Source organism: Osmerus mordax, chromosome 21 (assembly GCF_038355195.1).
Source record: "Osmerus mordax isolate fOsmMor3 chromosome 21, fOsmMor3.pri, whole genome shotgun sequence".
NCBI lineage: Eukaryota > Metazoa > Chordata > Actinopteri > Osmeriformes > Osmeridae > Osmerus > Osmerus mordax.
The window spans coordinates 9,052,546-9,075,322 of record NC_090070.1 but is presented as its reverse complement, the minus strand read 5'-3'; the positions used below and the strand labels follow the sequence as shown (position 1 = coordinate 9,075,322).

Here is a 22,777-nt window from a genome sequence, read left to right as displayed (position 1 = left end):
AGCGAAGCCGCTCAAAAAACAGCACCGCTCGCACACAATCGCACAAAGCACAAAGGCCTTTCCCTTCATTTGAGGGGAATTTCACGGCCTTTAGAAACCCTCCGCGGTTTCCTCCGTGCGGCTCATCATCGTAACTTTGTAGAGTTCAATCTCTGAACACGGCTTGACCCTGATATCCTGTCTCGCAGACGCAAGTCGTTTTTAGGCTCCTGTGGTGATGTAACAGGCGTGGAAATACAAATTTAGCACCGTTTGCTAGTTTTAAGGTCTGAGGTGGAGGAAAAATAAAAAGGGCTGTGTTATCAGCTAAATTTATACTAGGGTTGCCTAGGCTCAGGTCATTTGGGATTCATACAATTTGTCCATTTGCGCATTGGTACCCAGAGCCACGGTTGTTTGCGGTTGTTCTGGCTGTTAAGTCCATGCACTTGAAACTAATGTACGCATGCGGGTACGTGTCATGCAAGAGTTAGTGTAATACTTCCGTAATTGGGATCCATTTAGGGATAGTGGTATGATTATTATTTCAAATTCTAAGCAACTATCCTGTAATTCCCCATGCCTGGCTTGAATGTCGTTGCCTGGTCGTGGTTGCCAGGTCGTGGTTGCCAGGTTCGCCCACCAACGTCCTCCTTTTAAAAATGTAACTGGCCACTGTTTATCCTCTGGCCCCCTTTCAGAGGAGATCTTGGAGCGCCTGCGGGCCAAGCAGGAGGAGGAGCTGGAGGAGGTGAAGAGGCGCGCTGCGGAGGAGGCCCAGAAAGCCCGGCTGGAGAGGGAGAAGGAGGAGGAGGGAGAGGAGAAGGAGGGAGGGCAGCCCAAGGAGGAGCCGGAGGAGCTGAAGGTGAAGGAGGAGGCCACAGGAGAGAATGATCCTCCCCAGGATCAGAGCACCAAGGAGGGGATCACCAGTGCAGGTACGTTTCCCCCCCCCCCCTGTTTTGTAGTCCTGTTTTGACTGCTATGAGTGATAGGCTGAATGGAATCCTAAAAGCGGAAGAATCGCTGCTTTGCGGTGGCTGGTCTAGTGGCCCCCACCCCACCAATTGGAAATTATTTGTCAGTAAGACACTTCATCGATTTAAAAGTATTCCTTAAACAACGCTAGACAAAAGCAATACCAGTATAAAAAAAAAATCCCAGCATTTATCCTAAAAGGTTAGGATTATTTCTAAGACCAGAATCTTTGTTTGCACTGTGCGAAAGAGCTGTTTAGAAAAGGCATTCGTAAAGATCATTTATTTGAGATCCAATCATAGACTATATTTGCAATCCTGCTGTAATTCCACCGTAGCCGAAGGGGCTCCCTCTGCTGGCCAGGAGGCCAACAACAGCTCAGCGGTTCCCAAATCTGAGGCCCTGGCTCCAGAGCCCTCCCTGCCTGCCACAGAGCCCGCTAGCCTGGCCTCGGGCCCCCAGGAGCCTCCAGCTGCCTCTGGGGAGACTGGGGAGGAGGGCCAGACCAGCATGGAGGTCACACAGGACTCGGAAGGTACAGACGCTGCTTCGATAGTGTCAGTGGAACATCAACCCTGCCTCCCTCGCCTCGCTTCATCGTCTGTTCCCCTTCGTTCCTGCTTCCTGTGCTTGGGTGTTCCTCTTGTCTTGTCCCTCCCACTTTGTTGCTATTGGACCCCACCACTCTCGTCAGTTGCCGTTTTGCATTTGCATCCCTCATTTCATTGGCCGCGACAGCTTGTCAGTCATTTTTCTCATGTGAACACATGGATTGCTGATGCTCGAATGCTTTCTGAAGTGCTGCTTCCCTGAGAACCTGCTTTTGTGTCTTTTGCTGATGCTGCAGAATCATGGCTTTGATAGGTCCATCAATAAGCAGACCATCTAATGCTCTTCTGTAAATGCCAATGGCCCTCCCGTATCCAGCTTGCCTTGGGAGATTTACTTGTGTCGTTGGCAGGAAACATGCATCTTCGCAGTTCACCATTTCCTGTCAGCATTCCTGGTGATCTGCTGCATTTAGACAGGAAGCTTTGCTTTCCCCAATTTTTTTTTTGAAATATTGTTTGATTCCAATTGAAATCCATACATTAGGTTTTTCTCACTGCTATCTGCTCCTCCAATCACCATCTCTGCGGTTGATTTGTCTTGCCTTGTTGTGTGAGGTTGGGCTTGCTTTGAGGGAGCCCATTGGCTGTTTCGTGAGCTGGTCGAGAATGTGCACCGCATCCAGTTTGACACTAGAGGGAGCCAGAGGTTTCCATGTAAAAATGGAGGGAACTGAACGCCTGGGAGATGCTGGGCTTTCTATTGGCTTTGTCTACATCCCAAAAAATGACCACAAAGCTCAATAAGGAAGGTGTAAGCGTGTTTGATTCAATCCCTTTTTTTGCCGCCCTTTACAGACAAGGCAGAGTCGGACTCTGGCTTCCCCAGTGGAGAGGGCGTCCCCGGCTTGAGCCAGCCCCCCCAGCCCAGTGAGGAGAACAGCAACAGCAGCATGGGTGGCCCCCGGGGCCCCGAGCCCCCCGACCTGGCCGACAAATCCTCCCAGTCCTCCCTCGCCAGCCAGGATGACCCAGGTCTGGCCCACGCTACACCCTCTCGAATACATATACAGTACCAGTCAAAAGTTTGGACACATTTTCCCATTTGTTGAATAGACGAAATGTTGAACACAACCCAAACGCACACAATTTCGGACTGTACGCGTGAAATAGGATTGTAGTTGGCTGAGCGAGACGTTAAAGTCATCACTTCCTCCTGTGTGACGCTTTGTCACCCCTATCCTCCCTCGTCATGGATTGGTTTGTAACCACAACAATGGCTCGACGGAAATCCCACCGTGCGCTTACATGGATCACCTCAAACACGGTCCCCTAATCCTCCACCTCTCTCTCTCCCCCCGGGGTCGACGTCCAGGCGAGGGCAGGGCCAACGGCGAGACGGCCGGGCCGGGCGGGAAGTCGTCGGCCTCCACGCGCATGGTGACCCGCCTGCGCAACCCGGAGAGCAAGCTGAGTCAGCGGAAGAGCCAGCAGGTGGCGGAGGCTGTGCACGAGGCCAACAAGGGCTTCAAGGAGGGCAAGGAGGTGAGGGGGGCCGCCAAGATGCTTTAGAACTACGGGGGAGGGTGTGTGTGTGTGTGTGTGTGTGTGTGGGGGGGGGGGTGTTCCGCTTCTTAAGCCTAGCCCCCCCCCCCGACACTCAAATATTGACATTCGAATCTGAAACCGGTTGTGGAACACTTTAGTCGCTTAATTCGTTTCATTTTTTTGTGTGTACCAAACCGAAAAAAAGAAGAAATGAGCTGTTTTTAATTCCGAATGCCCGCTTCCCTACTTAAACCCAAATACTGGGAAGCACCACCATGCAAACACGACGCCCAGCCAAATCTTTAGTAATCAACGACCCCTCCCTCCCTCCCTCCCTCCCTCGCCCCCCCTCAACCCCAGGTGTTGGTGGTGAACCAGCAGGGCGACGTGTCCCGCCTCAGCACGCGCGGCTCCAAGGAGGTGGTGATGAAGGGCACCCTGTCCAACTACTTCAAGCTGGGCCAGGAGGGCAAGTACCGGGTGTACCACAACCAGTACAGCTCCAACACGCTGGCCCTCAACAAGCACCAGCACCGCGAGGACCACGACAAGCGCCGCCACCTCTCGCACAAGTTCTGCATGACGCCCGCCGGCGACTTCAAGTGGAACGGCTCCATCCACGGCTCCAAGCTGCTGACCATCTCCACGCTGCGCCTCACCATCATCCAGCTGGAGAACAACGTTCCGGCGCCCTTCATGCACCCCAACTGGGCCTCGCACAGGTAGGAGCGCGGGACACTTTGAGGCCGTGTCGGGTGGGATCTGTTTAACCGCGACAAGGGGGCGTTGGACTGACTGGAACTTTGTGTGTTGTTTACCCCCGCAGGACCAACTGGATCAAGGCGGTGCAGATGTGCAGCAAGGCTAGGGAGTTTGCCCTGGCCATGGCCATCCTGGAGTGTGCCATCAAGCCTGTGGCTCTGCTGCCTGTCTGGAAGGATGCCCTGGGGCACACCAGGTGAGAAGCGCGCACACACACACACACACACACACTCACACACACTCACTCACACACACACACATTGAAGGGGAGTTTTATAGAAGGGGAAATGGGAAACTCTTCCTAGTTCCAAAGGTATTGTTAGTGTTCCGCTGTCCAGTATTATTTCATACTAATACAGCATTATACCCACCCCATAATCACACACGCAGTCAACCCTGCCAAACCATGATCTCTTTCATGAGCGTGGCCTCCTCTCTGAAGGAGCCTGTGGCGTTACCCAGCATCCCCTGCACGCCCAGCCCCAGAATGTTTGGCCAGTGTAGAACTGATCAGCAGCACATCAAGTGGCTCATACCCAGCTTGTAGGATAATATTTAGATTGGGGGGGAGGGGGGGGGGGGGCTGCAAGCCCTCCGCCCTCTTCAGGAGGGTGGCTGTGTCTTAAAGCCTCGATTATGCTGTTGGTGGTACAGGTGTGTGTGTGTGTGTGTGTGTGTGTGTGTGTGTCTCCAACCTACCTGGTCTCTCCGTGCCCCCAGGCTTCACCGCATGACGTCCATGGAGCGTGAGGAGAAGGAGAAGGTGAAGAAGAGGGAGAAGAAGCTGGAGGACGAGGAGACCATGCAGCAGGCCACCTGGGTCAAGTACACCTTCCCCATCAAACATCAGGTACCTGGCTCGCTCGCTCGCACGCCACTCTTCACACATTCACACACGTTTCATTTCTGTGTCGTCTTTCAAGTCGCGGTAACCGCGCGCTCTATTTATGACCGAGCCAGCAGCCATCAAAGCTAATCGCCAGGACGTGTTTAATTGCCACTTCCTGCCCCCCAGAATGCTGAGCGTTAAAAGTGTCTTTGATGAGAGAGGGAGAGGTAGAGGGAGAGGGAGAGAGGACAATGTCTTTGACCTCGAGCTCCAGTAAGAGTGTGACTTTACACCCTGCTGGACTGCTGGCTAATGACCAGTGTGAATATCTTCTAACCCTCTTTTTTTCTTCTCCCTCTCCCTTTCTGTTCTCTCGCGCTCTCTCTCTTTCTTCCTTTTTGAAACCTCTCCTTCCTCTCTTTCTCTCCTCCCCCCGTGTGAAGGTGTGGAAGCAGAAGGGCGAGGAGTACCGTGTGACCGGCTATGGAGGCTGGAGCTGGATCAGTAAGACCCACGTTCAGCGCTTCCAACAAAAGCTGCCCGGCAACACCAACCCGAACTACCGCAAAGAGCTGGAAGGTCAGCAGGTTTATTTGATTTTTTTTTGCATCCAAAATGTTTTTAGGATCTAAAATGTGGTTTGGTGTCTCACACGCCAAGCATTCTTTCTCACACAAATGTGTTTTTACTTGCATTTGTTTTCCCCTCAGTGGGAAATAAATGGACTGTTGGTCATATTTGGAGACTGTGAATTTTTGGCCGTGTGAAAGCAGTAACGATAACTCGACACATTCCCTTCCTGTGTTCAGATGCCAAACTCGGCAAGAAATGCACCCTTCTCGACTTGAGCATAAGGCCCGGCGTCACCTCCGAAGACCAGAAAAGTAGTGTTCGCGCGGAGGAGAAGGATGAAGACACTGGCACCCCTGAACCCTCCGCGAGCGACTTGTCTGAGAAGAAGATGGAGGACAAGCCAGAAGAGGAGGAGAAGAAAGGAGAGATGAAGGATGAGTCTACAAGGGAAAAGCCTGAAAACTCTGCATTACAGGAGGCAGCTGAACACATGGAGGTGGACCCGAGTCCTACAGATTCGGGGCAAGATAAAGAAAAAGGTTTGTAGTTTTCCATTTTGTATAATCCATCACTGCGACAGCACAAGCTCTCAACTTTTAGATGTGCTTTGTCTTCTCATAAGGCTTCAGATAGTTTAGCTACCTGTAAAAAATAATACGAATTGTCAAATCAATGTATCTCCAGGTAAAGACCTAAAGGGTCCATGTTGTGTCATCTCCCCAGGGACCAGCAGTTCTGAGGCGGAGGCCACCGTAAAACAGGAGCCACCTGAGGGCCCCCCTGAGGGCCCCCCTGAGGGCCCCCCTGAGGGCCCCCTGAGGCCCTTCAACTACGACGTGGTGGACGTCAGCCTGGGCTTCCACACCCGGATCCCCTACAAGAAGTTCAAGGCCTCCAAGCTGGACGGCCTCCTGGAGCGCCGCGTCAAGCAGCACGCCCTGGAGGAGAAGCAGAGGCATCAGGGCTCCCTGGTCAAGTCGACCCCAGCCAAGGGCGCCCAAGCCCTGCCGCAGACGCCCCTCAAGACCCAGGCGCCGTCCCCGTTCCAGGTTACGCCGGACATTGTTAAGCCGGAGAGCAAGCCTTCGGGAATGTCCGCTGTAGCCCAAATGGAAGTAAAAGTCACTCCCCTTGGCGCACCATCCAAAGACCCTGCCCCACAAAACCAAACAACTCCCCATAAACAGGAGGGGAACCTCCAGGAAAGGACTATGGGGCTCACAGGGGCCAGGCTAGGGAAGGGGGAATCTAAAGTGTCCAGCTCAGGGGGGACCCAAAACATTGCAACACCGTCTGCATCAACGGGCTCCATTCCCATCTCCACCGAGGGATCAGGACTCGAGGCAGCTTTGTTAAAACCTGATTCCTCTACGATGCACGCTCTGAACCAGCTGGGAAAACCAGAGCAGGCAGGAGCAGAAAGCAACGGCCACAAAGACCAGCAGGACAGACCTGGCAACGGACAAAGCGGTGCGGAAGCCGTCGCAACCCAGGCCCCCTCTTCCGGTCCTCCCCAGGTCAACGGAAAAGACGTGTTGGAGAACAGACCCATGACCAACTCTGTCCCGAGCGAGCCCACCAATGCCCTCCCCAACAGCACAGAAGCCAAGGTGAACAGCCTATCCAAGCCCGAGGGAGATTGTCAGACGGTCATTACCCAGAAGCCCTTGCTAAACGGCGACATGGTGCCTGGCCCGGCTCCCAGGGTAGAGATGGAGAGCAAGGTGACGGGGTCGGACCAAGTCTACCAGCCACCTGTGAAGATGGCTAGGCTGGAGAACAACCTAGAAGGTCCAGGGCTGACGACTCAGCAACACAACAGCACAGCGCCCCAGTTCATGGAGACGCAATCTTCCGCTGTCAAGCCCACCAAAATGGCGCCTTCCCCAGTGCCCTCCGCCGAAGAGTCCAGCCTGAGCAACGACTTTGCGGAGGAGAACAGCAGCAACAGTGCGGTCGATCCGCTCAAGACCATCATCACCCAGGTTACCACCACCACCTCCACCACGACCACCACCAGCGTATCCCATCTCGCGGAGGTCTCGCGTTCCTCCAAACCGGTCGAGACCGCCATGGAGAGTGCCGTGTCCACCCTCACCACCATGACCAAAACCACCGTGACCAAAGTGCGCTCGCCCACGCCCGACAGCCAGTCGGACGAGAGCCAGAGCGAAACGGTGACCCACGAGCACAAGACCACGCTCTCGTCCTCCATCAGCAAGTCGTCCTCGGGGCCTCACGGTTCAACGTCTTCCCGTTCCACGCTGGCGGTCAGCCAAGAGATCTCCGCCACCTCCACCAAGGGTCGCGTTCGCCTCCTAAAGTTCTCCCGCACCAAGAAGACTCGCTCCGACACGGCTTTGCCCTCCTATCGCAAGTTTGTCACCAAGAGCAGCCGGAAGAGCATCTTCGTGTTACCGAACGACGACCTGAAGGTGCTGGCGAGGCGCGGCGGTATCCGCGAGGTGGCCATCTTCAACTACAACGCCAAGCCAGCGCAGGACATCTGGCCCTACCCTTCACCCAGGCCTACGTTTGGCATCACTTGGAGGTAGGCACACACTCCCCACACACGGGGGTGGGAAACCGACGGTTTTTGGGGGGGTATCTGGAGTTTGTCCTTGTTTTGCTACAGCCCAGTTTGATTTAGACCCGGTATGGTGTAAATAATAAAGATTAGTTGATCGCTACATTTCGAAAACGCCCAGTGTTAACGGCGTTCATGCTTTGAACTTTCTTACACCGATGTTGAGAAGTTTTATGCCGCTAGCTCCCCTACGCATCGACACAGTAACTCTCATGAATCTTCGAAACACACCCCGTCCTGTTGACATGTTAGTTGTTAGCTCTGCACTCTTCTCTGTTTGTCGTTAGTGGCTTTGGCCCGGTTCTCTTCCCTGGCTGTGTGCCCCAGCAGAGACCTCTGGGTTCTGTTCTGACCGGACCGCTACAGTTTTATAGAGCTGCAGACGTGAATCACCCGGTGTTTTTTTGGGTGTCAGGATGTTCGGCGTTGCGCAATAACCGCCCCAAGGATGTTTTCTCCTCCTGTGGTTGGACGATGGAAAAAGGAATATCTTTCTCTCCCCCCCTCCCCCGCCTCTGGTCTCTCCTGTTGCGTTTCCATAGAAACGTTAGCTCAACGTTTGGTCATTTTCAAATGGCCTCTCTTAGAGAAAGGCAGCCACGGAAGCACACGGAGTAATTACAAAGACCGTGGACAGAAATAATCAAATGCTTTCTGTAAAATGCTTTCTGTAGTCGTCCTGACTCTGAACTTGGTGTGTGACCGCCCTCGGCTCCCTCCCTCCACTGCATAGCTTGCGGCAGTACACGTGACCCCACGTAACAAACAAATCCCAAAATGTGTGCTAACCGTTGGCTCTGCCCCTCCTCTTGCCCCTCCCCTCAGGTACCGGCTTCAGACGGTGAAGTCGCTGGCGGGCGTGAGCCTGATGCTGCGGCTGCTCTGGGCCTGTCTCAGGTGGGACGACATGGCCGTCAAGCCGTCCGCCGCCGTGGGCACCACGCGGACAGGTAGACCGCCCCCACCATACCTCAACCTTATACTTACACACCAACTCTAATGTACCCTATTGCATTTGGGTGTTCTTCCTGTGGTTGACAGGAAGATTCTCTGTGGGGTTACATATTCTCTGAGGTGGTTCAAAGTCAGTATTAGTCTCCCTCATGTTGAAACTTTGTGATAATAGCTGTAAATAATATAGCCGTTTCTGACACGGTTTACCCTCCTGTAACTGTCAACTGGGAAATATTCTAACATTGTCCCGTTAGTATGAACCGTTTCTTGTCTGGGAGTACATTGTTCCATGTTCTTGGAATCTCCCTCCTCATCCCATACCAACCCAGCCCTATCCCCACTCATTGCTACAGAGACGTCCGACACGGAGATCACCACCACGGAGATCATCAAGCGCCGCGACGTGGGCCCGTACGGGATCCGCTCCGAATACTGCATCCGGAAGATCATCTGTCCCCTCGGAGTCCCCGAAACACCTAAAGGTGAGGGGACACTTCCGGGTCGGCTGGGTCTGAACAACCCCGACCCTCTCCTATACCTTCACCCATCTGACTGACTTAACTGTGTATTAACCTGTTCTTCCTTCCTATCCCAACCCATACACACTACCTCCCTACCTTTACTCTCTCAAACACACACACACTACACTACCTCCCTTTCTCAAACACACACTCTACCTCTCTCTCTCTACCTCTCTCTCTACCTCTCTCTCTCTACCTCTCTCTCTCTCTCTCTCTCTCTCTCTCTCTCTCTCTCTCTCTCTCTCACACACACAGAAACCCATACGCCTCAGAGGAAAGGCCTGCGCTCCAGCGCCCTGAGGCCCAAGAAGCCCGAGCCCACCAAGCAGACGGGGCCGGTGGTGATCGAGACCTGGGTAGCCGAGGAGGAACTGGACCTGTGGGAGATCCGCGCCTTCTCCGAGAGGTCAGAGGGCAAGGGGTCAGGGGGGGTCACCATTCCTGGTGGATAGGGTGTGTTCCGTAGATGTTGTAAAAGTTTATCTCAGTGGGCTTTTTTACTGTGTGGTCAGATGGATTGGATGGTGAACCCAGTGTCATGTTTTAATGTCTTAATAATTCAGGGCACATTTCTGTCGTTTTCAATTGCTTGATTTAGTGTGCAGAATGTTTTGGTTTTTTTTTGCTGTCAAGCTACGGTTTTCAGTTGGTGGTCCAGCTCTTTGAGAAGTTCAACGGGATGTTTAATGTCTTCCTCTGTGCGTCCTTACAGGGTGGAGAAGGAGAAAGCCCAGGCCGCAGAGCAGGCCAAGGTGAGTTTGAACTCCAATTCACTTTTTATTTTGTTATTCCTCCATATTCCCGGAAGCAAAGGGGTTGTTTTGTGTGTTCTCTCGTGGGATTCACGCCGCGTCTCGTTCCAGAAGCGTCTGGAGCAGAAACAGGGAGTGGCCACGACCACCGTCACACCCACGGGGACCCCGGTCACACCAGCTGCCACCCCAAAAGTCATCGTGGGCTCCCTGTCTGGCCAGGTCACCCCCGGCACCAAAGTGGTACTGGCCACCAAGATGGGTGGCACCCCTGTCACGTTCCAGCAGAATAAGAACTTCCATCAGACGTTCGCCACCTGGGTCAAGCAGGGTCAGCCCAGTCAAGGTACGTCGAACACCAAAGCTCTCAGATTAGCTTTTTAAAAGGCAATTACGCCCTTGAAATAACTCGAAATAACGGAACATTTCTTTGGCGTAATTACATTGTGGTGTTTCATTTTTCCAATTTCTGCTCCTGAGCATCAGAAACTTCTTTCACCCTCACCCAGCTGTGCGCTTTGGGAAGGAAACCCCGCCCCTGTTTTTTGATTGGTCGGACTTCACTTGCGTGTTTCCCCAGCAGGCGCGGCGGGCACCGTGACAACCGTGGCCACGTCAGGCGGACAGACCTTCCAGATCACAGGCACGTCCATGGGTGGCAAGGTCCTGCACGCCAAGCTGCCACTGCCCGCCAACAGCAAGTTTGTCACCGTCAACGTGCCAACCACGCAAGGAGGTAGGCCCCGCCCACCCGCACCCGGGAGAACGCTATAGCGGTCCCAGTCAAGGACCGGACCAATGAGGGGGGAGGGGGGGGTTCCCTTTCTGGTGGTTCTTCTTCAACTCCTTCATTAGGGCAGTCACGGGTCTGTCTGGGTTAAATATATGACCCGTAGCTGTCATGTTTTCAGATCCACTATAGGTCATGTATTATAGGGATGGAAGGAGGAATGGGTAGTGTTCGTGCTCTGACCCGGCTACTGTAATGATGTGATGTCTGCGTCTCACCCAACCGCCAATACAATAAGTACCGTCCATTCCCAGCCACTGACCACACGCGCCACATCAGACGCCGTCACCTCCCTCGCACGCGCTAAGCAGCCGTCGCTAGCTGCCAAGCTACGTTGCCGTTCCCCCTACCGTCGCCTCAGCCCGTGAGTCACCCGCCCAGTGTCGGAGTGGCACACATTACGTCTGGCTGTGCCTGTCGTAATGAACCCAATAGAGATGTTTTGGTGATGCTGGGGTTGGGCTTGTGTAGTCTGAGGCCGGTCCAGACGGCTTTTGAAGTAGCCGTAGGCCGCTTACATATTTCTAAAGTCAATATTGGCCAGCTGGATGAAGCTACGGTCGGTATTGGACATGACCCGTCCCTGTATGAGTACTGAAGTGTTTGGAGGATGGACAGTTCACGACATCATTAAAGGGAAGTCTATGTCATGTTTTGGCTGTGCGTTGAGCTAGCCATAACTGACCTTGGTTAGGTCGCGCCTTGTCGCAGGTCAGAGTTCCATCTAAACTTGGCCGCACTTTTCCAATTATTCCAATTTTCAATTATCCATGCAAAAGTGTGGAGGCTTTTGTCCTTGCACCGTAAAACCTCAGTACGCACACTTTGACACACACACACACACACACAATAAGTTAGCATTTGGGGGATAAGCTAAATGACTCCACAAACAAACAGAGAGCTTGTTTAGTGTGACACTCGTGTTTCTCAGGGAGAGAGGGAGCAAGAGAGAGGATATTAATGGCCTGTGTGTTTATCCAGTGTGACAGTTTCACTCACGTGTTTGTTTTGGACGGCGCTACGGAAGTCAGTCAGGAAAACAACTTTATCCTGAGGTCTGGTTCCCCAGACAGGTAACACGCTATGGATAGAGAGAAACTTTTTTTCCTTCTTCTACTTTCCCCTCGTCTTAAAAAAAACACACAAAAAACTGTTCTCTCTCCCCCCCCCAAAAATGATGTCGCTAACTCACAAACTGTCCAAACAGCTACTCGCAAAGAAGTGGGTGTTTGATGTTGGTCCAGAACTACAGCGCTGTAGTTCAAACAGGGTTAGGCCTGGCCTCCCTGTTTGAAGAGGGGGAACCCTTGATGTATCGGTTTACCTGATCGTCAGCGGTCGTAGGGGGAGAGAGGGAAGGCAGAGAGGGGGGGGGGGGGGGTTAAAAAGTAGGGCAAAACCACTGAAAAAGGAGGAGGGGAAACATACAACAACTTCAGATCTTGAAGGAAGAGCGTTGTGTTTTCACCGCCCTTCCAAGTGAGCCCGAGCCAAACTAACAAAACTGAAACGGACGCGTTGTCAAACTTAAAGTGAAAACGTTTGAAAGAAGTTATAACCATACATAATTTATGAGAGGTGGGATGGGGTGGGTCAAATGCAATGGAGTCAAACCAACATTGCTTTTAGTGACCCCTTTTTGAAAGTTTTTTTATTTACTTGCTCTGCTAATATTTACCATGGTTAGCATCAAAGGCTTTGAAAACGGTAGTAGAGGGAAGCCCAAAAGCAATGTATTGAGTTGTATCAATATATGAGCTTTGTAGAACGGATCATTCATGCTATGGGCAACTCTGTCAAGCTGGCTGTGTTTTCACTGCAAATATCAGCATTTCTGCCTTGGTTGCTTTTCTAAAGAGCATACCAAGGCACTTCTGTGTTGCAGATCTCGCAGTCTCAAAGTAACCTGGTTTTGAACCTTTTTCACAAGGAATACCGGGCCCTTTTCCTTACATTATCCATCAGTATTTGAATGTGGGAGACTATGAGGGGACTAGGGAGTCAGGTGGCTGAGCGGTTAGGGAATCGGTCTAGTAATCAGAAGGTTACCGGTTCGATTCCCCACCAGGCAATGACGTGTCCTTGGGCAAGGCACTTCACCCTACTTGCCTCGGGGGAATGTCCCTGTACTTACTGTAAGTCGCTCTGGATAAGAGCGTCTGCTAAATGACTAAAATGTAAATGACTATGAGAAATACAATCTTCGGGACCTTCGTTGTCCTCCTGTGGCCCGTCCAGGTGTGATCCAGCAGAAGGTGGTTGGCATCATCCCCTCCAGCACAGCAGGGGCGGCCACTTTCAGCCCGTTCCAGCCGCGCACCACCACCCTCAACATCCGGCCCGGCGCCCCCGGCTCCCCGCAGCAGGTGCTCACCACCGGGGGCCAGATCCGTCCAGGGATGACGGTGATCCGCACCCCCATCCAGCAGGCAGGGGCCCTGGGGAAGACCATCCTCCGCACCCCTCTGGTGATGCAGCAAGGTGGGTGGCGGTCCCTGTAGTGTGTTATGGTTCGACTATGATGATACAGTTCAACTACAGTTATATTGTAAAAGATTCTGATTTAGATTTACAATAAAATGGTGGGTGGTGGGGTCCCTACAAGCTCTGGTTGGTGTGTGTGTGTGTGTGTGTGTGTGTGTGTGTGTGTGTGTGTGTGTGTTTACTAACACACAGTCACCTCCTTCGTCCACAGGTCAAGCGGGCCAGCAGGTGGTGACCCAGATCATCCGCGGCCAGCCCGTCTCCACCGCCATCTCGGGCGCCAGCCCCGTCACCACCATCGCCGGGCAGAGGGTGGGCAGCCCCGTGACCCCGGGACAGCCTGCCACCGCCCAGACGCCCCAGGGGCCGCGGGGACAAGCCCAGGGCCAGGTCAAGCTCACCCTGGCCCAGCTCACACAGCTCACGCAGGGCGCACAGGTACACCAGACCAGCCCTCCTCACACCACCTGCCACAACAGTTCAGTAGCCATCGTATGATTCCCTCAGAATGTCTGTCCCCATTGCTACTAGATGGGGATGACAGAAGGGTCCATCTGTTCAGACTCTAGGAGAGATTTCATGAACTCTACAAACCCCACAATGCTATATGAACGCCCGTAGGTCTTCAACACGCATTAAATGCGTTTTGTTTGAAAAACGCAGTCAAGTTCACCTGATAGTCAGTACGCTCTAGGTGAACCCCCAGTGTGTCAAGAAGCACCCCACTAACCTCCTTTACCCCCTCCCTCCTCCCTCTCTTCTCATGCGCCAACCTCTTTCCCCTCGCCCTCTCCCTCCCTATTCCACCCCCCTTCCCTCCCCCTCTCCCTCCCCCCCTCCCCCTCTCCTTCCGTCCCAGAAGCAGCAGAGTGCGTCGGTGGAGCGCCCGGCGGGGCCCCAGCAGGGCCTGACGGTGATGGTGCAGGGCCAGGGCCAGACCACGGGCCAGCTGCAGGTCATCCCCCAGGGCGTGGCCGTCATCCCCGGCCCCGGCCAGCAGCTCATGCAGGCCGCGCTGCCCAACGGACAGGTCCAGCGCTTCCTCTTCACGCCCATGCCGGCCGCGCCCGCCGCCTCCACAGGTAGGCACACACACACACACACACAGAGAGGGATTCACTCATCACGGTGAAATTCCCAGACATGCTCTACACAGACGTTTGACCCCCTTATCCTCAACCCTGTTTCCAGCCACGGCCGTGCCCGCCCAGCCCCACCCCTCCACCACCAAGACCCCCGCCCAGCCCGCCCAGCAGGCGGCCGCCCCCGTCCAGGCCGGCGCCGCCGCCCCTCTGGCCACCAGCACCCCTCCCTCGGCCACCCCCCAGGGCCAGCTTCCCCCGCAGACCCAGGCCCACATGCCCATCCAGTCGCCCACGCCCCTCCAGGTGAAGAGCCAGGCCCGGGGAGGGGGCCAGCTCCAGCTGCAGCAGTCCCCCCAGCTCCTCAGCATGCCGGGGCTGCAGCAGCAGGTGCAGGTCCTGGCCCAGCTCCAGCCGGGGCCTGGCGGCGGGGCTCTGCCCCAGCAGATCAAGCTGCAGCTGCCCATCCAGATCCAGCAGCCTGGGGGCGCCGCCGGAGCTCAGGGAGGACAGGTGAGGACGACACACACACTCTCACTTCCGTCCACCGCAAGCTGTCTAAACTTTATATATATATTGGTGATGCATATAGTACCTCATGTAGGTTGAGATTTAACAGTATTTATTATAGGTATGGATTGTTTATCAGAGATAATGAATAGAACCTGAGAGATTTTCAAGAGGGGCAAGGCCAACGAATTCCACCTATTTACCCGTCACACGTGGCAAACAACCTTCCGTTTGACCTCAAATCGAAACGATACTGACCTCGTGAACCCCCCCCCCCCGTCCCCCCGTCTCTCCCCTGCCGTCTCCCCCCGTCCCAGATGGGCAACGTGGTGACCATCCAGACGGCCAGCGTCCAGGAGCAGCTGCAGAGGATCCAGCAGCTCCGGGAGCAGCAGCAGCAGAAGAAGAAGCAGGCGGCCGAGGCCCGCAGGGAGCAGGCGCTGGCCGCCGCCAGCCAGAGCGACATCATCCAGAAACAGGTACACCGCCTCCTCCACCGACCCCCTCGCCCTGCCTGTGTCCTGTGGGGGTGGATTAGTAGGTGGATAGGGTGTGTGTGTGGGTGGATGGATGTCCACCTAGGATTATATGTTGGGTGTGTGTGTTTTTCCATGACCGAGTCAGGAGTGTGTTTCCACGTATGGTTTGCGTCTGTGTACAGGACAAAGGGAAGAGGGTGTACGTCTACATTTGATTGATGGATGTGCGAGGCCAGCTCGCCTGTGGTAGTGTAACAGTAGACCTGTAGGGCCCCTTGTCTCCCTGACATTAGCGCGTAAACAGTCCTGAAACAGACCCACCGTCACAGCTGGGTTTATTTTGCAAGCAGCCATCCATCCCTCCTTTCTGTCTGTTTGAGCGCTATACCGTGCGTGTGTGTGTGTGGGCTGTGTGTGTGTGTGTGTGGGCTGTGTGCGTGTGTGTGTGTGGTGTGAGACTCTTTGCAGTACATGTTACTCTGTAATTCCGCATGTACATCTGCCATTTTAAAGAGATGACGCAACGCGAGACAGTATACCTCAGATGTGCAGTCTGCCAAAACGTCGAGGCCTCGACGGCGTTCCATTCAGGCCGTCCCGATGCGTCAGGCTTGCGCGTGGCCCACGTTTGACCCCTGACCCCTTTGCCCTCTCCCGTTGCGGCAGGTGGTGATGAAGCACAACGCCGTGATCGAGCACCTGAAGCAGAAGAAGACCATGTCTCCAGCGGAGAGGGAGGAGAACCAGAGGTCAGAGCACTGTCTGGTGCCCTGGGAGGGGGGGGGGGTGAGCGAGGGTGTGTGTGTCAGAGACAGAGAGAGGGAGTGTGTGTGTGTGTGGGAGAGGGAAACTGAGTGGGAGTGGGAGTGGGAGTGTGTGTGTGTGTGTGTGTGTGTGTGTGTGTGTGTGTGTGTGTGTGTGTGTGTGTGTGTGTGTGTGTGTGTGTGTGTGTGTGTGTGTGTGTGTGTGTGTGTGTGTGTGTGTGTGTGTGTGTGTGTGTGTGTGTGTGTGTGTGTGTGTGAGGTGTCTTCCTCTCCGGGTGAACCCAGGGGTCATGTTTAACCAGTGCGGGTCATGGGAAGGGCTCGCCCCGCCACAGACGCTGTGTGTCCTCACAGGCCGGGCCTAGGGACTGTGACCTCAGCGCTGTCTCTCAGCTGACTCCTCCCTGCTCGCTCTCTCTCCCTCTCCCTCTCTCGCTCCTGCAGTCTCCCCTTCCTCCCATCTCTGTCTGCAGAGGGGGTCACATTAGTACGGGTGCTGTCTGGGAACGGGAGTTGACCCTTGACCTTCCCTGTGTGTGTCTGCGGGTGACTCCCCAGTGACTTCCCACAACCTCTCTATCTATACATTTTCCCCCCACCACACACACACACACACACACTCCACCGAGGACACACAGCATTAAAGACGGGACAAACCCACCTGTCAAGACATGTGACCTCCCCCGTTACTCTGCCACCGATTGGCTACGCTGTGTTTGCCCCATGTGTCCGGTCATACAGGGCACCCAGTGCAGATCTAGGGTCATGGAATATTGAAATACGGGGTTCCTTCAGAACAAACACCGGGATTCAAGATGGTCTGTGTCTTCAGAAAAGCGACCATTCAAACTGAACTGTCATTATCCTCTCTCCTCCTCCCGGGCTCCTCTCCTCCTCCCCCTGTCCACCTCCTCCCCCTGTCCACCTCCTCACCCTCGCTCCCCTCCTCCCCCCTCCAGGATGATCGTGTGCAACCAGGTGATGAAGTTCCTCCTGGACAAGATCGACAAGGACGAGAAGCAGGCGGCCAAGCGGCGGAAGAAGGAGGAGGTGGTGGAGCAGAAGCGCTCCAAGCAGAACGCCTCCAAGCTGTCGTCGCTGCTCTACCGCCACAAGGAGAGCCTGAAGGCCGAGATCCTGAAGAAGAGAGCCCTGCTGGACAAGGAGCTGCAGCTGGAGGCTCAGGTCGGCGGGCAAAACACACACACACACACACGTATGCACACACACAATCACTCGTACTCGCGTTCTGTGAGTGAGGACGACAGATGCGGGATAGATTCACGCCCGCCCCCCTCGCCCATGTCCCATCTCACCCCTCCCGTCCTCCCCGGCCCTTGTAGGAGGAGCTAAAGCGAGACCTGCTGAAGCTGCGGAAGGAGAAGGAGAGGGCCCAGGCCGCCGCCCACCAGGCCGCCCACCAGGCCGTGCACGCCCACCACGCCCCGCCGCACCCCGCCCCCCACCTGAGCTCGCCCGCCTCGGCGCACAAGCGCAAGCGGGAGGAGGAGAGGGGGGAGGCGGCGGGCGGCCCCCCCTCCTCCCTCTCCGCCGGGCCGGGCTCCAAGGCCAAGAAGAAGAAGATGATCTCCACCACTACCTCACGGGACAACAGGAAGGACACCAAGCTGTACTGCGTCTGCAAGACGCCGTACGACGAGACCAAGTACGACCCCCCCCTTGCCTCACACACACATTCACACACACACTCACACACGCACTCACATGGCAGCTCCGCAGGCAGGATGATGACCAGTTCATCTCCTCCCGTTGGTCTGTGCCACCTGGTTGATCCGGGATTTATGACTTCAGCCTGGAAAATGTGGAGCGCTTTATACTGGGTTATTAAGACATTCACGAACGAGGACCACTGAATACTTTACGGACCCAGCCGACTCCCCAAACTACTCATTAACAGAGAACACAGGCTTGGAGGAGGTCCACGAATAGTCACAGAAATATTTGAAATACCCTCGAGCGACTGATTCATTGCTCGGCACATCGGTCCCGTTCTCCAAAAAGCCCCCCATCTTCAGCGTTGGTGGCCTCCGAGACAGACGTGATGTTTAACGCTCCCCCTCCCGGCTCCTCCCCTTAGGTTCTACATCGGCTGCGACCTCTGCACCAACTGGTACCACGGCGAGTGTGTGGGCGTCACCGAGAAGGAGGCCAAGAAGATGGACGACTACATCTGCAGCGAGTGCAAGCACGCCCAGGAGGGCAACACGGAGGAGCTGTACTGCATCTGCCGGACGCCCTACGACGAGTCCCAGTGAGTGTGTGTGTGGGAGAGGGAGGGAGGGGGGTGTGTGTGATGGAGAGGGAGGAGTGTGTGTGTGTGTGTGATGTAGCGGGAAGGGTTTGTGTGTGTGTGTGTGTGTGTGTGTGTGTGGGAGAGGGAGGGAGGGAGGGGGGTGTGTGTGATGGAGAGGGAGGAGTGTGTGTGTGTGATGTAGCGGGAAGGGTGTGTGTGTGTGTGCGTGAGAGAGGGAGAGAGAGAGAAATCCTCTTGTCCAAGGCCCACAGATCTAAACAACTGGAATAACGAAATCCAACCCTTGACTCAACCCGTCACCCCTTAAGGGTTAACCCCCAGGTGAGATACACAAAACGCCAAACAACCAGACCCGAGCCCTAACACTCCCCTCCCCGCCACCCCACCACCACCACCCCCCGCCCAGGTTCTACATCGGCTGCGACCGCTGCCAGAACTGGTACCACGGCCGCTGCGTGGGCATCCTGCAGAGCGAGGCCAACCACATCGACCAGTACGTGTGCCCGCAGTGCCAGTCCACGGAGGACGCCATGACGGTGCTCACGCCGCTCACAGACAAGGACTTGGAGGGCTTGCGGAGGATCCTGCGCTCCCTACAGGTGACGCCTAAACCCCCCACGCCCGCCCGCCCGTCGCTCCCTCTCCTTTCTCCCTCCCTTTTCCTCCGGACTCTTCTCCTCGCTCTCCTCGCCCCCTTTTTTGTTCCGCCGCCGTGACTGTTTCGAACAAAGCCCTCCTCTGTTCCTCCCTCTCTCTCTCTCTCCCTCTCTTATCTGATCTGTTCTGCTTCCCCCCTGGGTGCTACTTGGACAGCTGCCTGGCTCCTCCCCCCCCCCCCCCCCCCCCCCCGCTTTCTCCTCCACTCCTCTCCTCCCCATCCACTGTGTGTGCGCATGGCACACGTGACTCCATCGGGGTCACGTGTGACAGAGAACACATCTGTGTTGACCCACCTGCTTCCAATGCCACTGTCCAGCTGTTTGTTTGTCTTTTTATCTCTCTCCATTTCTTCTTCTCTCTCATGCGCGCACTCTCTGCTTCTCCTCTCCCTTTCTCTTCCTTTCTCACGCTCTGCTCTCTCTTCTACTCGCCGGTCTCGTTCAGGCACACAAAATGGCGTGGCCTTTCCTGGAGCCCGTGGACTCCAACGACGCCCCCGACTACTACAGAGTCATCAAGGAACCCATGGGTGAGTTGGGGAACGGAGGTCCTCGCACAAGTTCAGTTTTATTTTTTTGCTTTGGAAAGAGGTTTTTTCTTGAGGCTTTCAAGCACGCACGCCTTCCCCCCGCCTCACACACACACACACACACACATCATCCATCCGTCCACCTTGCTTTTGAGTGGGGATGTTGTTTTTCGTAAATCCGGCGGTCACCGCAAACGAACACCCGAGTTGTTACTATTAAAAAACACAAACACGCTCCGTCCTCCATCATCCAGTAACCCGGCTCTGGGGAGGGGGAGCCCTCCAACTCAGATCAAACCGGCCATGTAAATGGCGACTTGCGTCAACAGGCCTTTTTGAACTTCCACACAAACAAACCGTTAATGAGGCTCATGGAAACGGCCCCGAGACCTGCTCCACAGTAGCCCCTGTGCTCCGTCCTGGAAAGCGGTCCCACGTGAGAAAAGCACCCTTTTTCATCATCTTGCAAGAAAAAAAAAGAAAAAAAGACGAAAGAGAAAAAAAGGTTCTGGCCGGCACAGGCTTTTTTTTTTTTTTTTAAGATTAAATCTGATGGCTGAGAAGAAGGGTGTCTTTGATATGGGCACAAGCTTAGGCCGGCCGGGCGGGGGTGAGGGAGGTTAAGAATCGGATATGTTTATTTTAAATACAGAGCCCCAGGGAGCGCGGCAGGGGGAAACCAGCGTTGAGGATATGAGGGCTGCTGTTAGCCCCCCCCACCCCCCATCTCACCCCCCCCCACCCACCCTGCTAGCGAGCGTGAACATCTCGAAACCTTGACTGGACTCTCAGGGCCCTCTGCGGTTTCTTTTACTGCTGTGACGAAAGCCTCCAGAAAAGAGCCCAGCACATATCTAACCATGGCTGTGTCTTTGTCATTTGTTTGGAAGGCTCGGTCGGGTTGGAAGTTGGCGAACGCTGTTGAGTTTTATGCTGTCACTTTTGATATGATGTACTGCACTTTTAAGATGCGTCCGCCTCATCTGTCCTTCGGACGCATGCCGCAAACTGCAATTACTCTAGAGCAACTATGTAGATAGTTGGAACTAAGTCAGAGACAGTAAAGAAAAGAAAAAAAATGACAAAGATTCAAACTTCTACACACATGAAAGGGCCCCGTTTCAAGTCCTAATTGCGCCGTTCTTCTGGTTGCCCCTGCCGCAGATCTCTCCACCATGGAGGAGAGGTTACAGAAGCGCTACTACATCAAGCTGACCGAGTTTGTGGCGGACATGACCAAAATCTTCGACAACTGCCGCTACTACAACCCCAGCGACTCGTCCTTCTACCAGTGTGCGGAGGTCCTGGAGAACTTCTTCGTCCAGAAGCTCAAAGGTTTCAAAGCCAGCAGGTAGGACCCTCCCTCTCCGGCCTTCCGTCTCTCATCGCACATTTTCTCTCCTCTCATCCATCCATTCTACCTGCCCTCCTCCATTAATCCCTCCCCCGCCCCTTCAAATTCCCTCATCGCATTTCATAATTCCATAAAAAACAAACAAAAAAAAAACACTGGGCTACGTCTTTCACCGACTGTGGCGGGATCTCTAGTTACAGTTCTGTGCTTCTACTTGGACCCTTGGTTTGCTGAGTTTGTGCTTTTCGTATGGTCTGATTGATCTCCTTGTCCCCCCCCCGCTGTGGGCAGCCTTCCCTTTAGGGTGCCACCAGCCTCTCCTCTCAGACCTGCCTGTGGCCTTCTGCGTGGTCTCTTTCCTTTAATTAGCTCTGGTCGACTGCTGCACCCTTGCATTCAGGTTCCTCTCCCTGCCCCTTAGTATGCCTCCTGTAAAGACCTTTTCATTGTGCCCCTGTGTGATGTCATTTCCTGTTTGCCTACGGTCATGTGCTTCACCTGCATGTATTTACACCATCCATTCTTTCTCTCCCTCTCTTGCAGATTGTGATGTCATAAGTCTGACAGCTGGGTGCGGGGGTCACTCAAAAAACTAAATTAGTCAATCCTGGACCTTGCTGTTTTTATTTCTTTAAAACAGCGTTAAAACCATTTGTAAGAAAGTTGCATATATTAAGACACACTGTAGGTGTGAATTTTCTTTTCTTTTTTGTATTTTAGAATGACAGGTTCTTCAAAAAAAAACATTTCTCACATTTGATGATGGCAGCCATGTTGGTTACAAAAAGCAATCAAGGGAAAATAAATATATTTTTTCTGTACACCAGTATCTCACTAAAGACATTGTTTATAATTCATTCGGGTGCAAGGCACAGTATCACGTTTTGAAAAGGTTGATTCACGACCCTTTATATAATTTTGCAAATACATTAGATGTTATATTTCACCAAGTTCCTTATGCAGATAAGTTATCAACTGAAGATTTACTGACCACAAACAACATATTTTACCTCCTCTGACCATTTTAAAAAGCTTGCAACATTTATTAGTTTCTCTTTTATCAGATCTATCCAAATGTAATATTATTATTTTATTGTGCATATGATATCCTTTTGTGAAGGACTATTTTATGTTAAAAAGTAAATAATGGTAGGAAATGTCAATATAGCTCAGAGGAAAAGTCCTGTGTAGCTTCAGTTCAAATCTGGTGAGCTGGGCAGCCCAACATTTTATGTTCTCACTGTATATATCCTGTTGGGCCAACGTTGTATCGTACAATGCCAGGCCAACACACCAACATGGCTGCTTGTCTCCGCTCAAAATGTCTGACCCCACTGGCATCCAATAAGTGTTTCTTTTTTGTTTTTGTATTCCCTAGTGCATATTTTTGTCATATGTCAAGCTTTTAATAAAAAAACGACAACAAAGTTATCCAACTGTTTCCTCTCTTTGCATTTTATAGGTCTCATAACAACAAACTGCAGTCTACAGCCTCTTAGAATACACAGCTACCCCTCCCCCCCCCCCCCCCTCACCACCACCACTCTGTAAAGCTAACTGTCAAAATGTCTGCCAGCGTGGCTCCTCCCCCCCCCCCCTCCCTCCCTCCCCCTCGGTGACGCTGTGTGGCTGAACCTGTCCACTCACACCCTCTGACCCAGAGCTGGAGAGTGGACCCTCACATCCCTGTCAAAACCAACCTCACACCGGCAACTGCTTTAGACCGAACGGCGCACTTATGAAACCGGACGGATTCTCGCTCCAACGTCAGTGGAGGGGGATTACGATTGGACGGCCCCAGTCTTCAGGGTGTGTGGAA

At 53.8% G+C, this 22,777-nt stretch overlaps 1 protein-coding gene across 7 annotated transcripts in view; it reads left to right on the top strand.

Annotated features, from left to right (window-relative positions):
- LOC136965182 (nucleosome-remodeling factor subunit BPTF-like) overlaps nt 1–22,396 on the top strand; it is a 30,525-nt gene extending 8,129 nt beyond the window's left edge. Inside the window, exons 4-32 of one of the 7 annotated variants that reach the window (XM_067259223.1) lie at nt 681–730; nt 839–917; nt 1,295–1,492; nt 2,364–2,540; nt 2,881–3,050; nt 3,414–3,775; nt 3,880–4,011; nt 4,536–4,665; nt 5,088–5,223; nt 5,454–5,756; nt 5,941–7,768; nt 8,630–8,754; nt 9,112–9,240; nt 9,535–9,685; nt 9,992–10,377; nt 10,612–10,767; nt 13,060–13,302; nt 13,517–13,743; nt 14,165–14,387; nt 14,497–14,900; nt 15,215–15,376; nt 16,043–16,125; nt 17,100–17,325; nt 17,484–17,806; nt 18,239–18,412; nt 18,822–19,014; nt 19,520–19,604; nt 20,769–20,955; nt 21,502–22,396. In XM_067259223.1, coding sequence (XP_067115324.1) covers nt 681–730; nt 839–917; nt 1,295–1,492; nt 2,364–2,540; nt 2,881–3,050; nt 3,414–3,775; nt 3,880–4,011; nt 4,536–4,665; nt 5,088–5,223; nt 5,454–5,756; nt 5,941–7,768; nt 8,630–8,754; nt 9,112–9,240; nt 9,535–9,685; nt 9,992–10,377; nt 10,612–10,767; nt 13,060–13,302; nt 13,517–13,743; nt 14,165–14,387; nt 14,497–14,900; nt 15,215–15,376; nt 16,043–16,125; nt 17,100–17,325; nt 17,484–17,806; nt 18,239–18,412; nt 18,822–19,014; nt 19,520–19,604; nt 20,769–20,955; nt 21,502–21,508 — 7,049 coding nt within the window. In that variant the 3' untranslated portion in view covers nt 21,509–22,396. Of the gene's footprint in view, nt 1–680; nt 918–1,294; nt 1,493–2,363; nt 2,541–2,880; nt 3,051–3,413; nt 3,776–3,879; nt 4,012–4,535; nt 4,666–5,087; nt 5,224–5,453; nt 5,757–5,940; nt 7,769–8,629; nt 8,755–9,111; nt 9,241–9,534; nt 9,686–9,991; nt 10,378–10,611; nt 10,768–13,059; nt 13,303–13,516; nt 13,744–14,164; nt 14,388–14,496; nt 14,901–15,214; nt 15,377–16,042; nt 16,126–17,099; nt 17,326–17,483; nt 17,807–18,238; nt 18,413–18,821; nt 19,015–19,519; nt 19,605–20,768; nt 20,956–21,501 lie in introns of all 7 variants that reach the window. The other 6 variants (XM_067259225.1, XM_067259224.1, XM_067259221.1 and 3 more) reach the window with 6 other exon arrangements.
- The last annotated feature ends 381 nt before the right edge of the window (nt 22,397–22,777 follow it).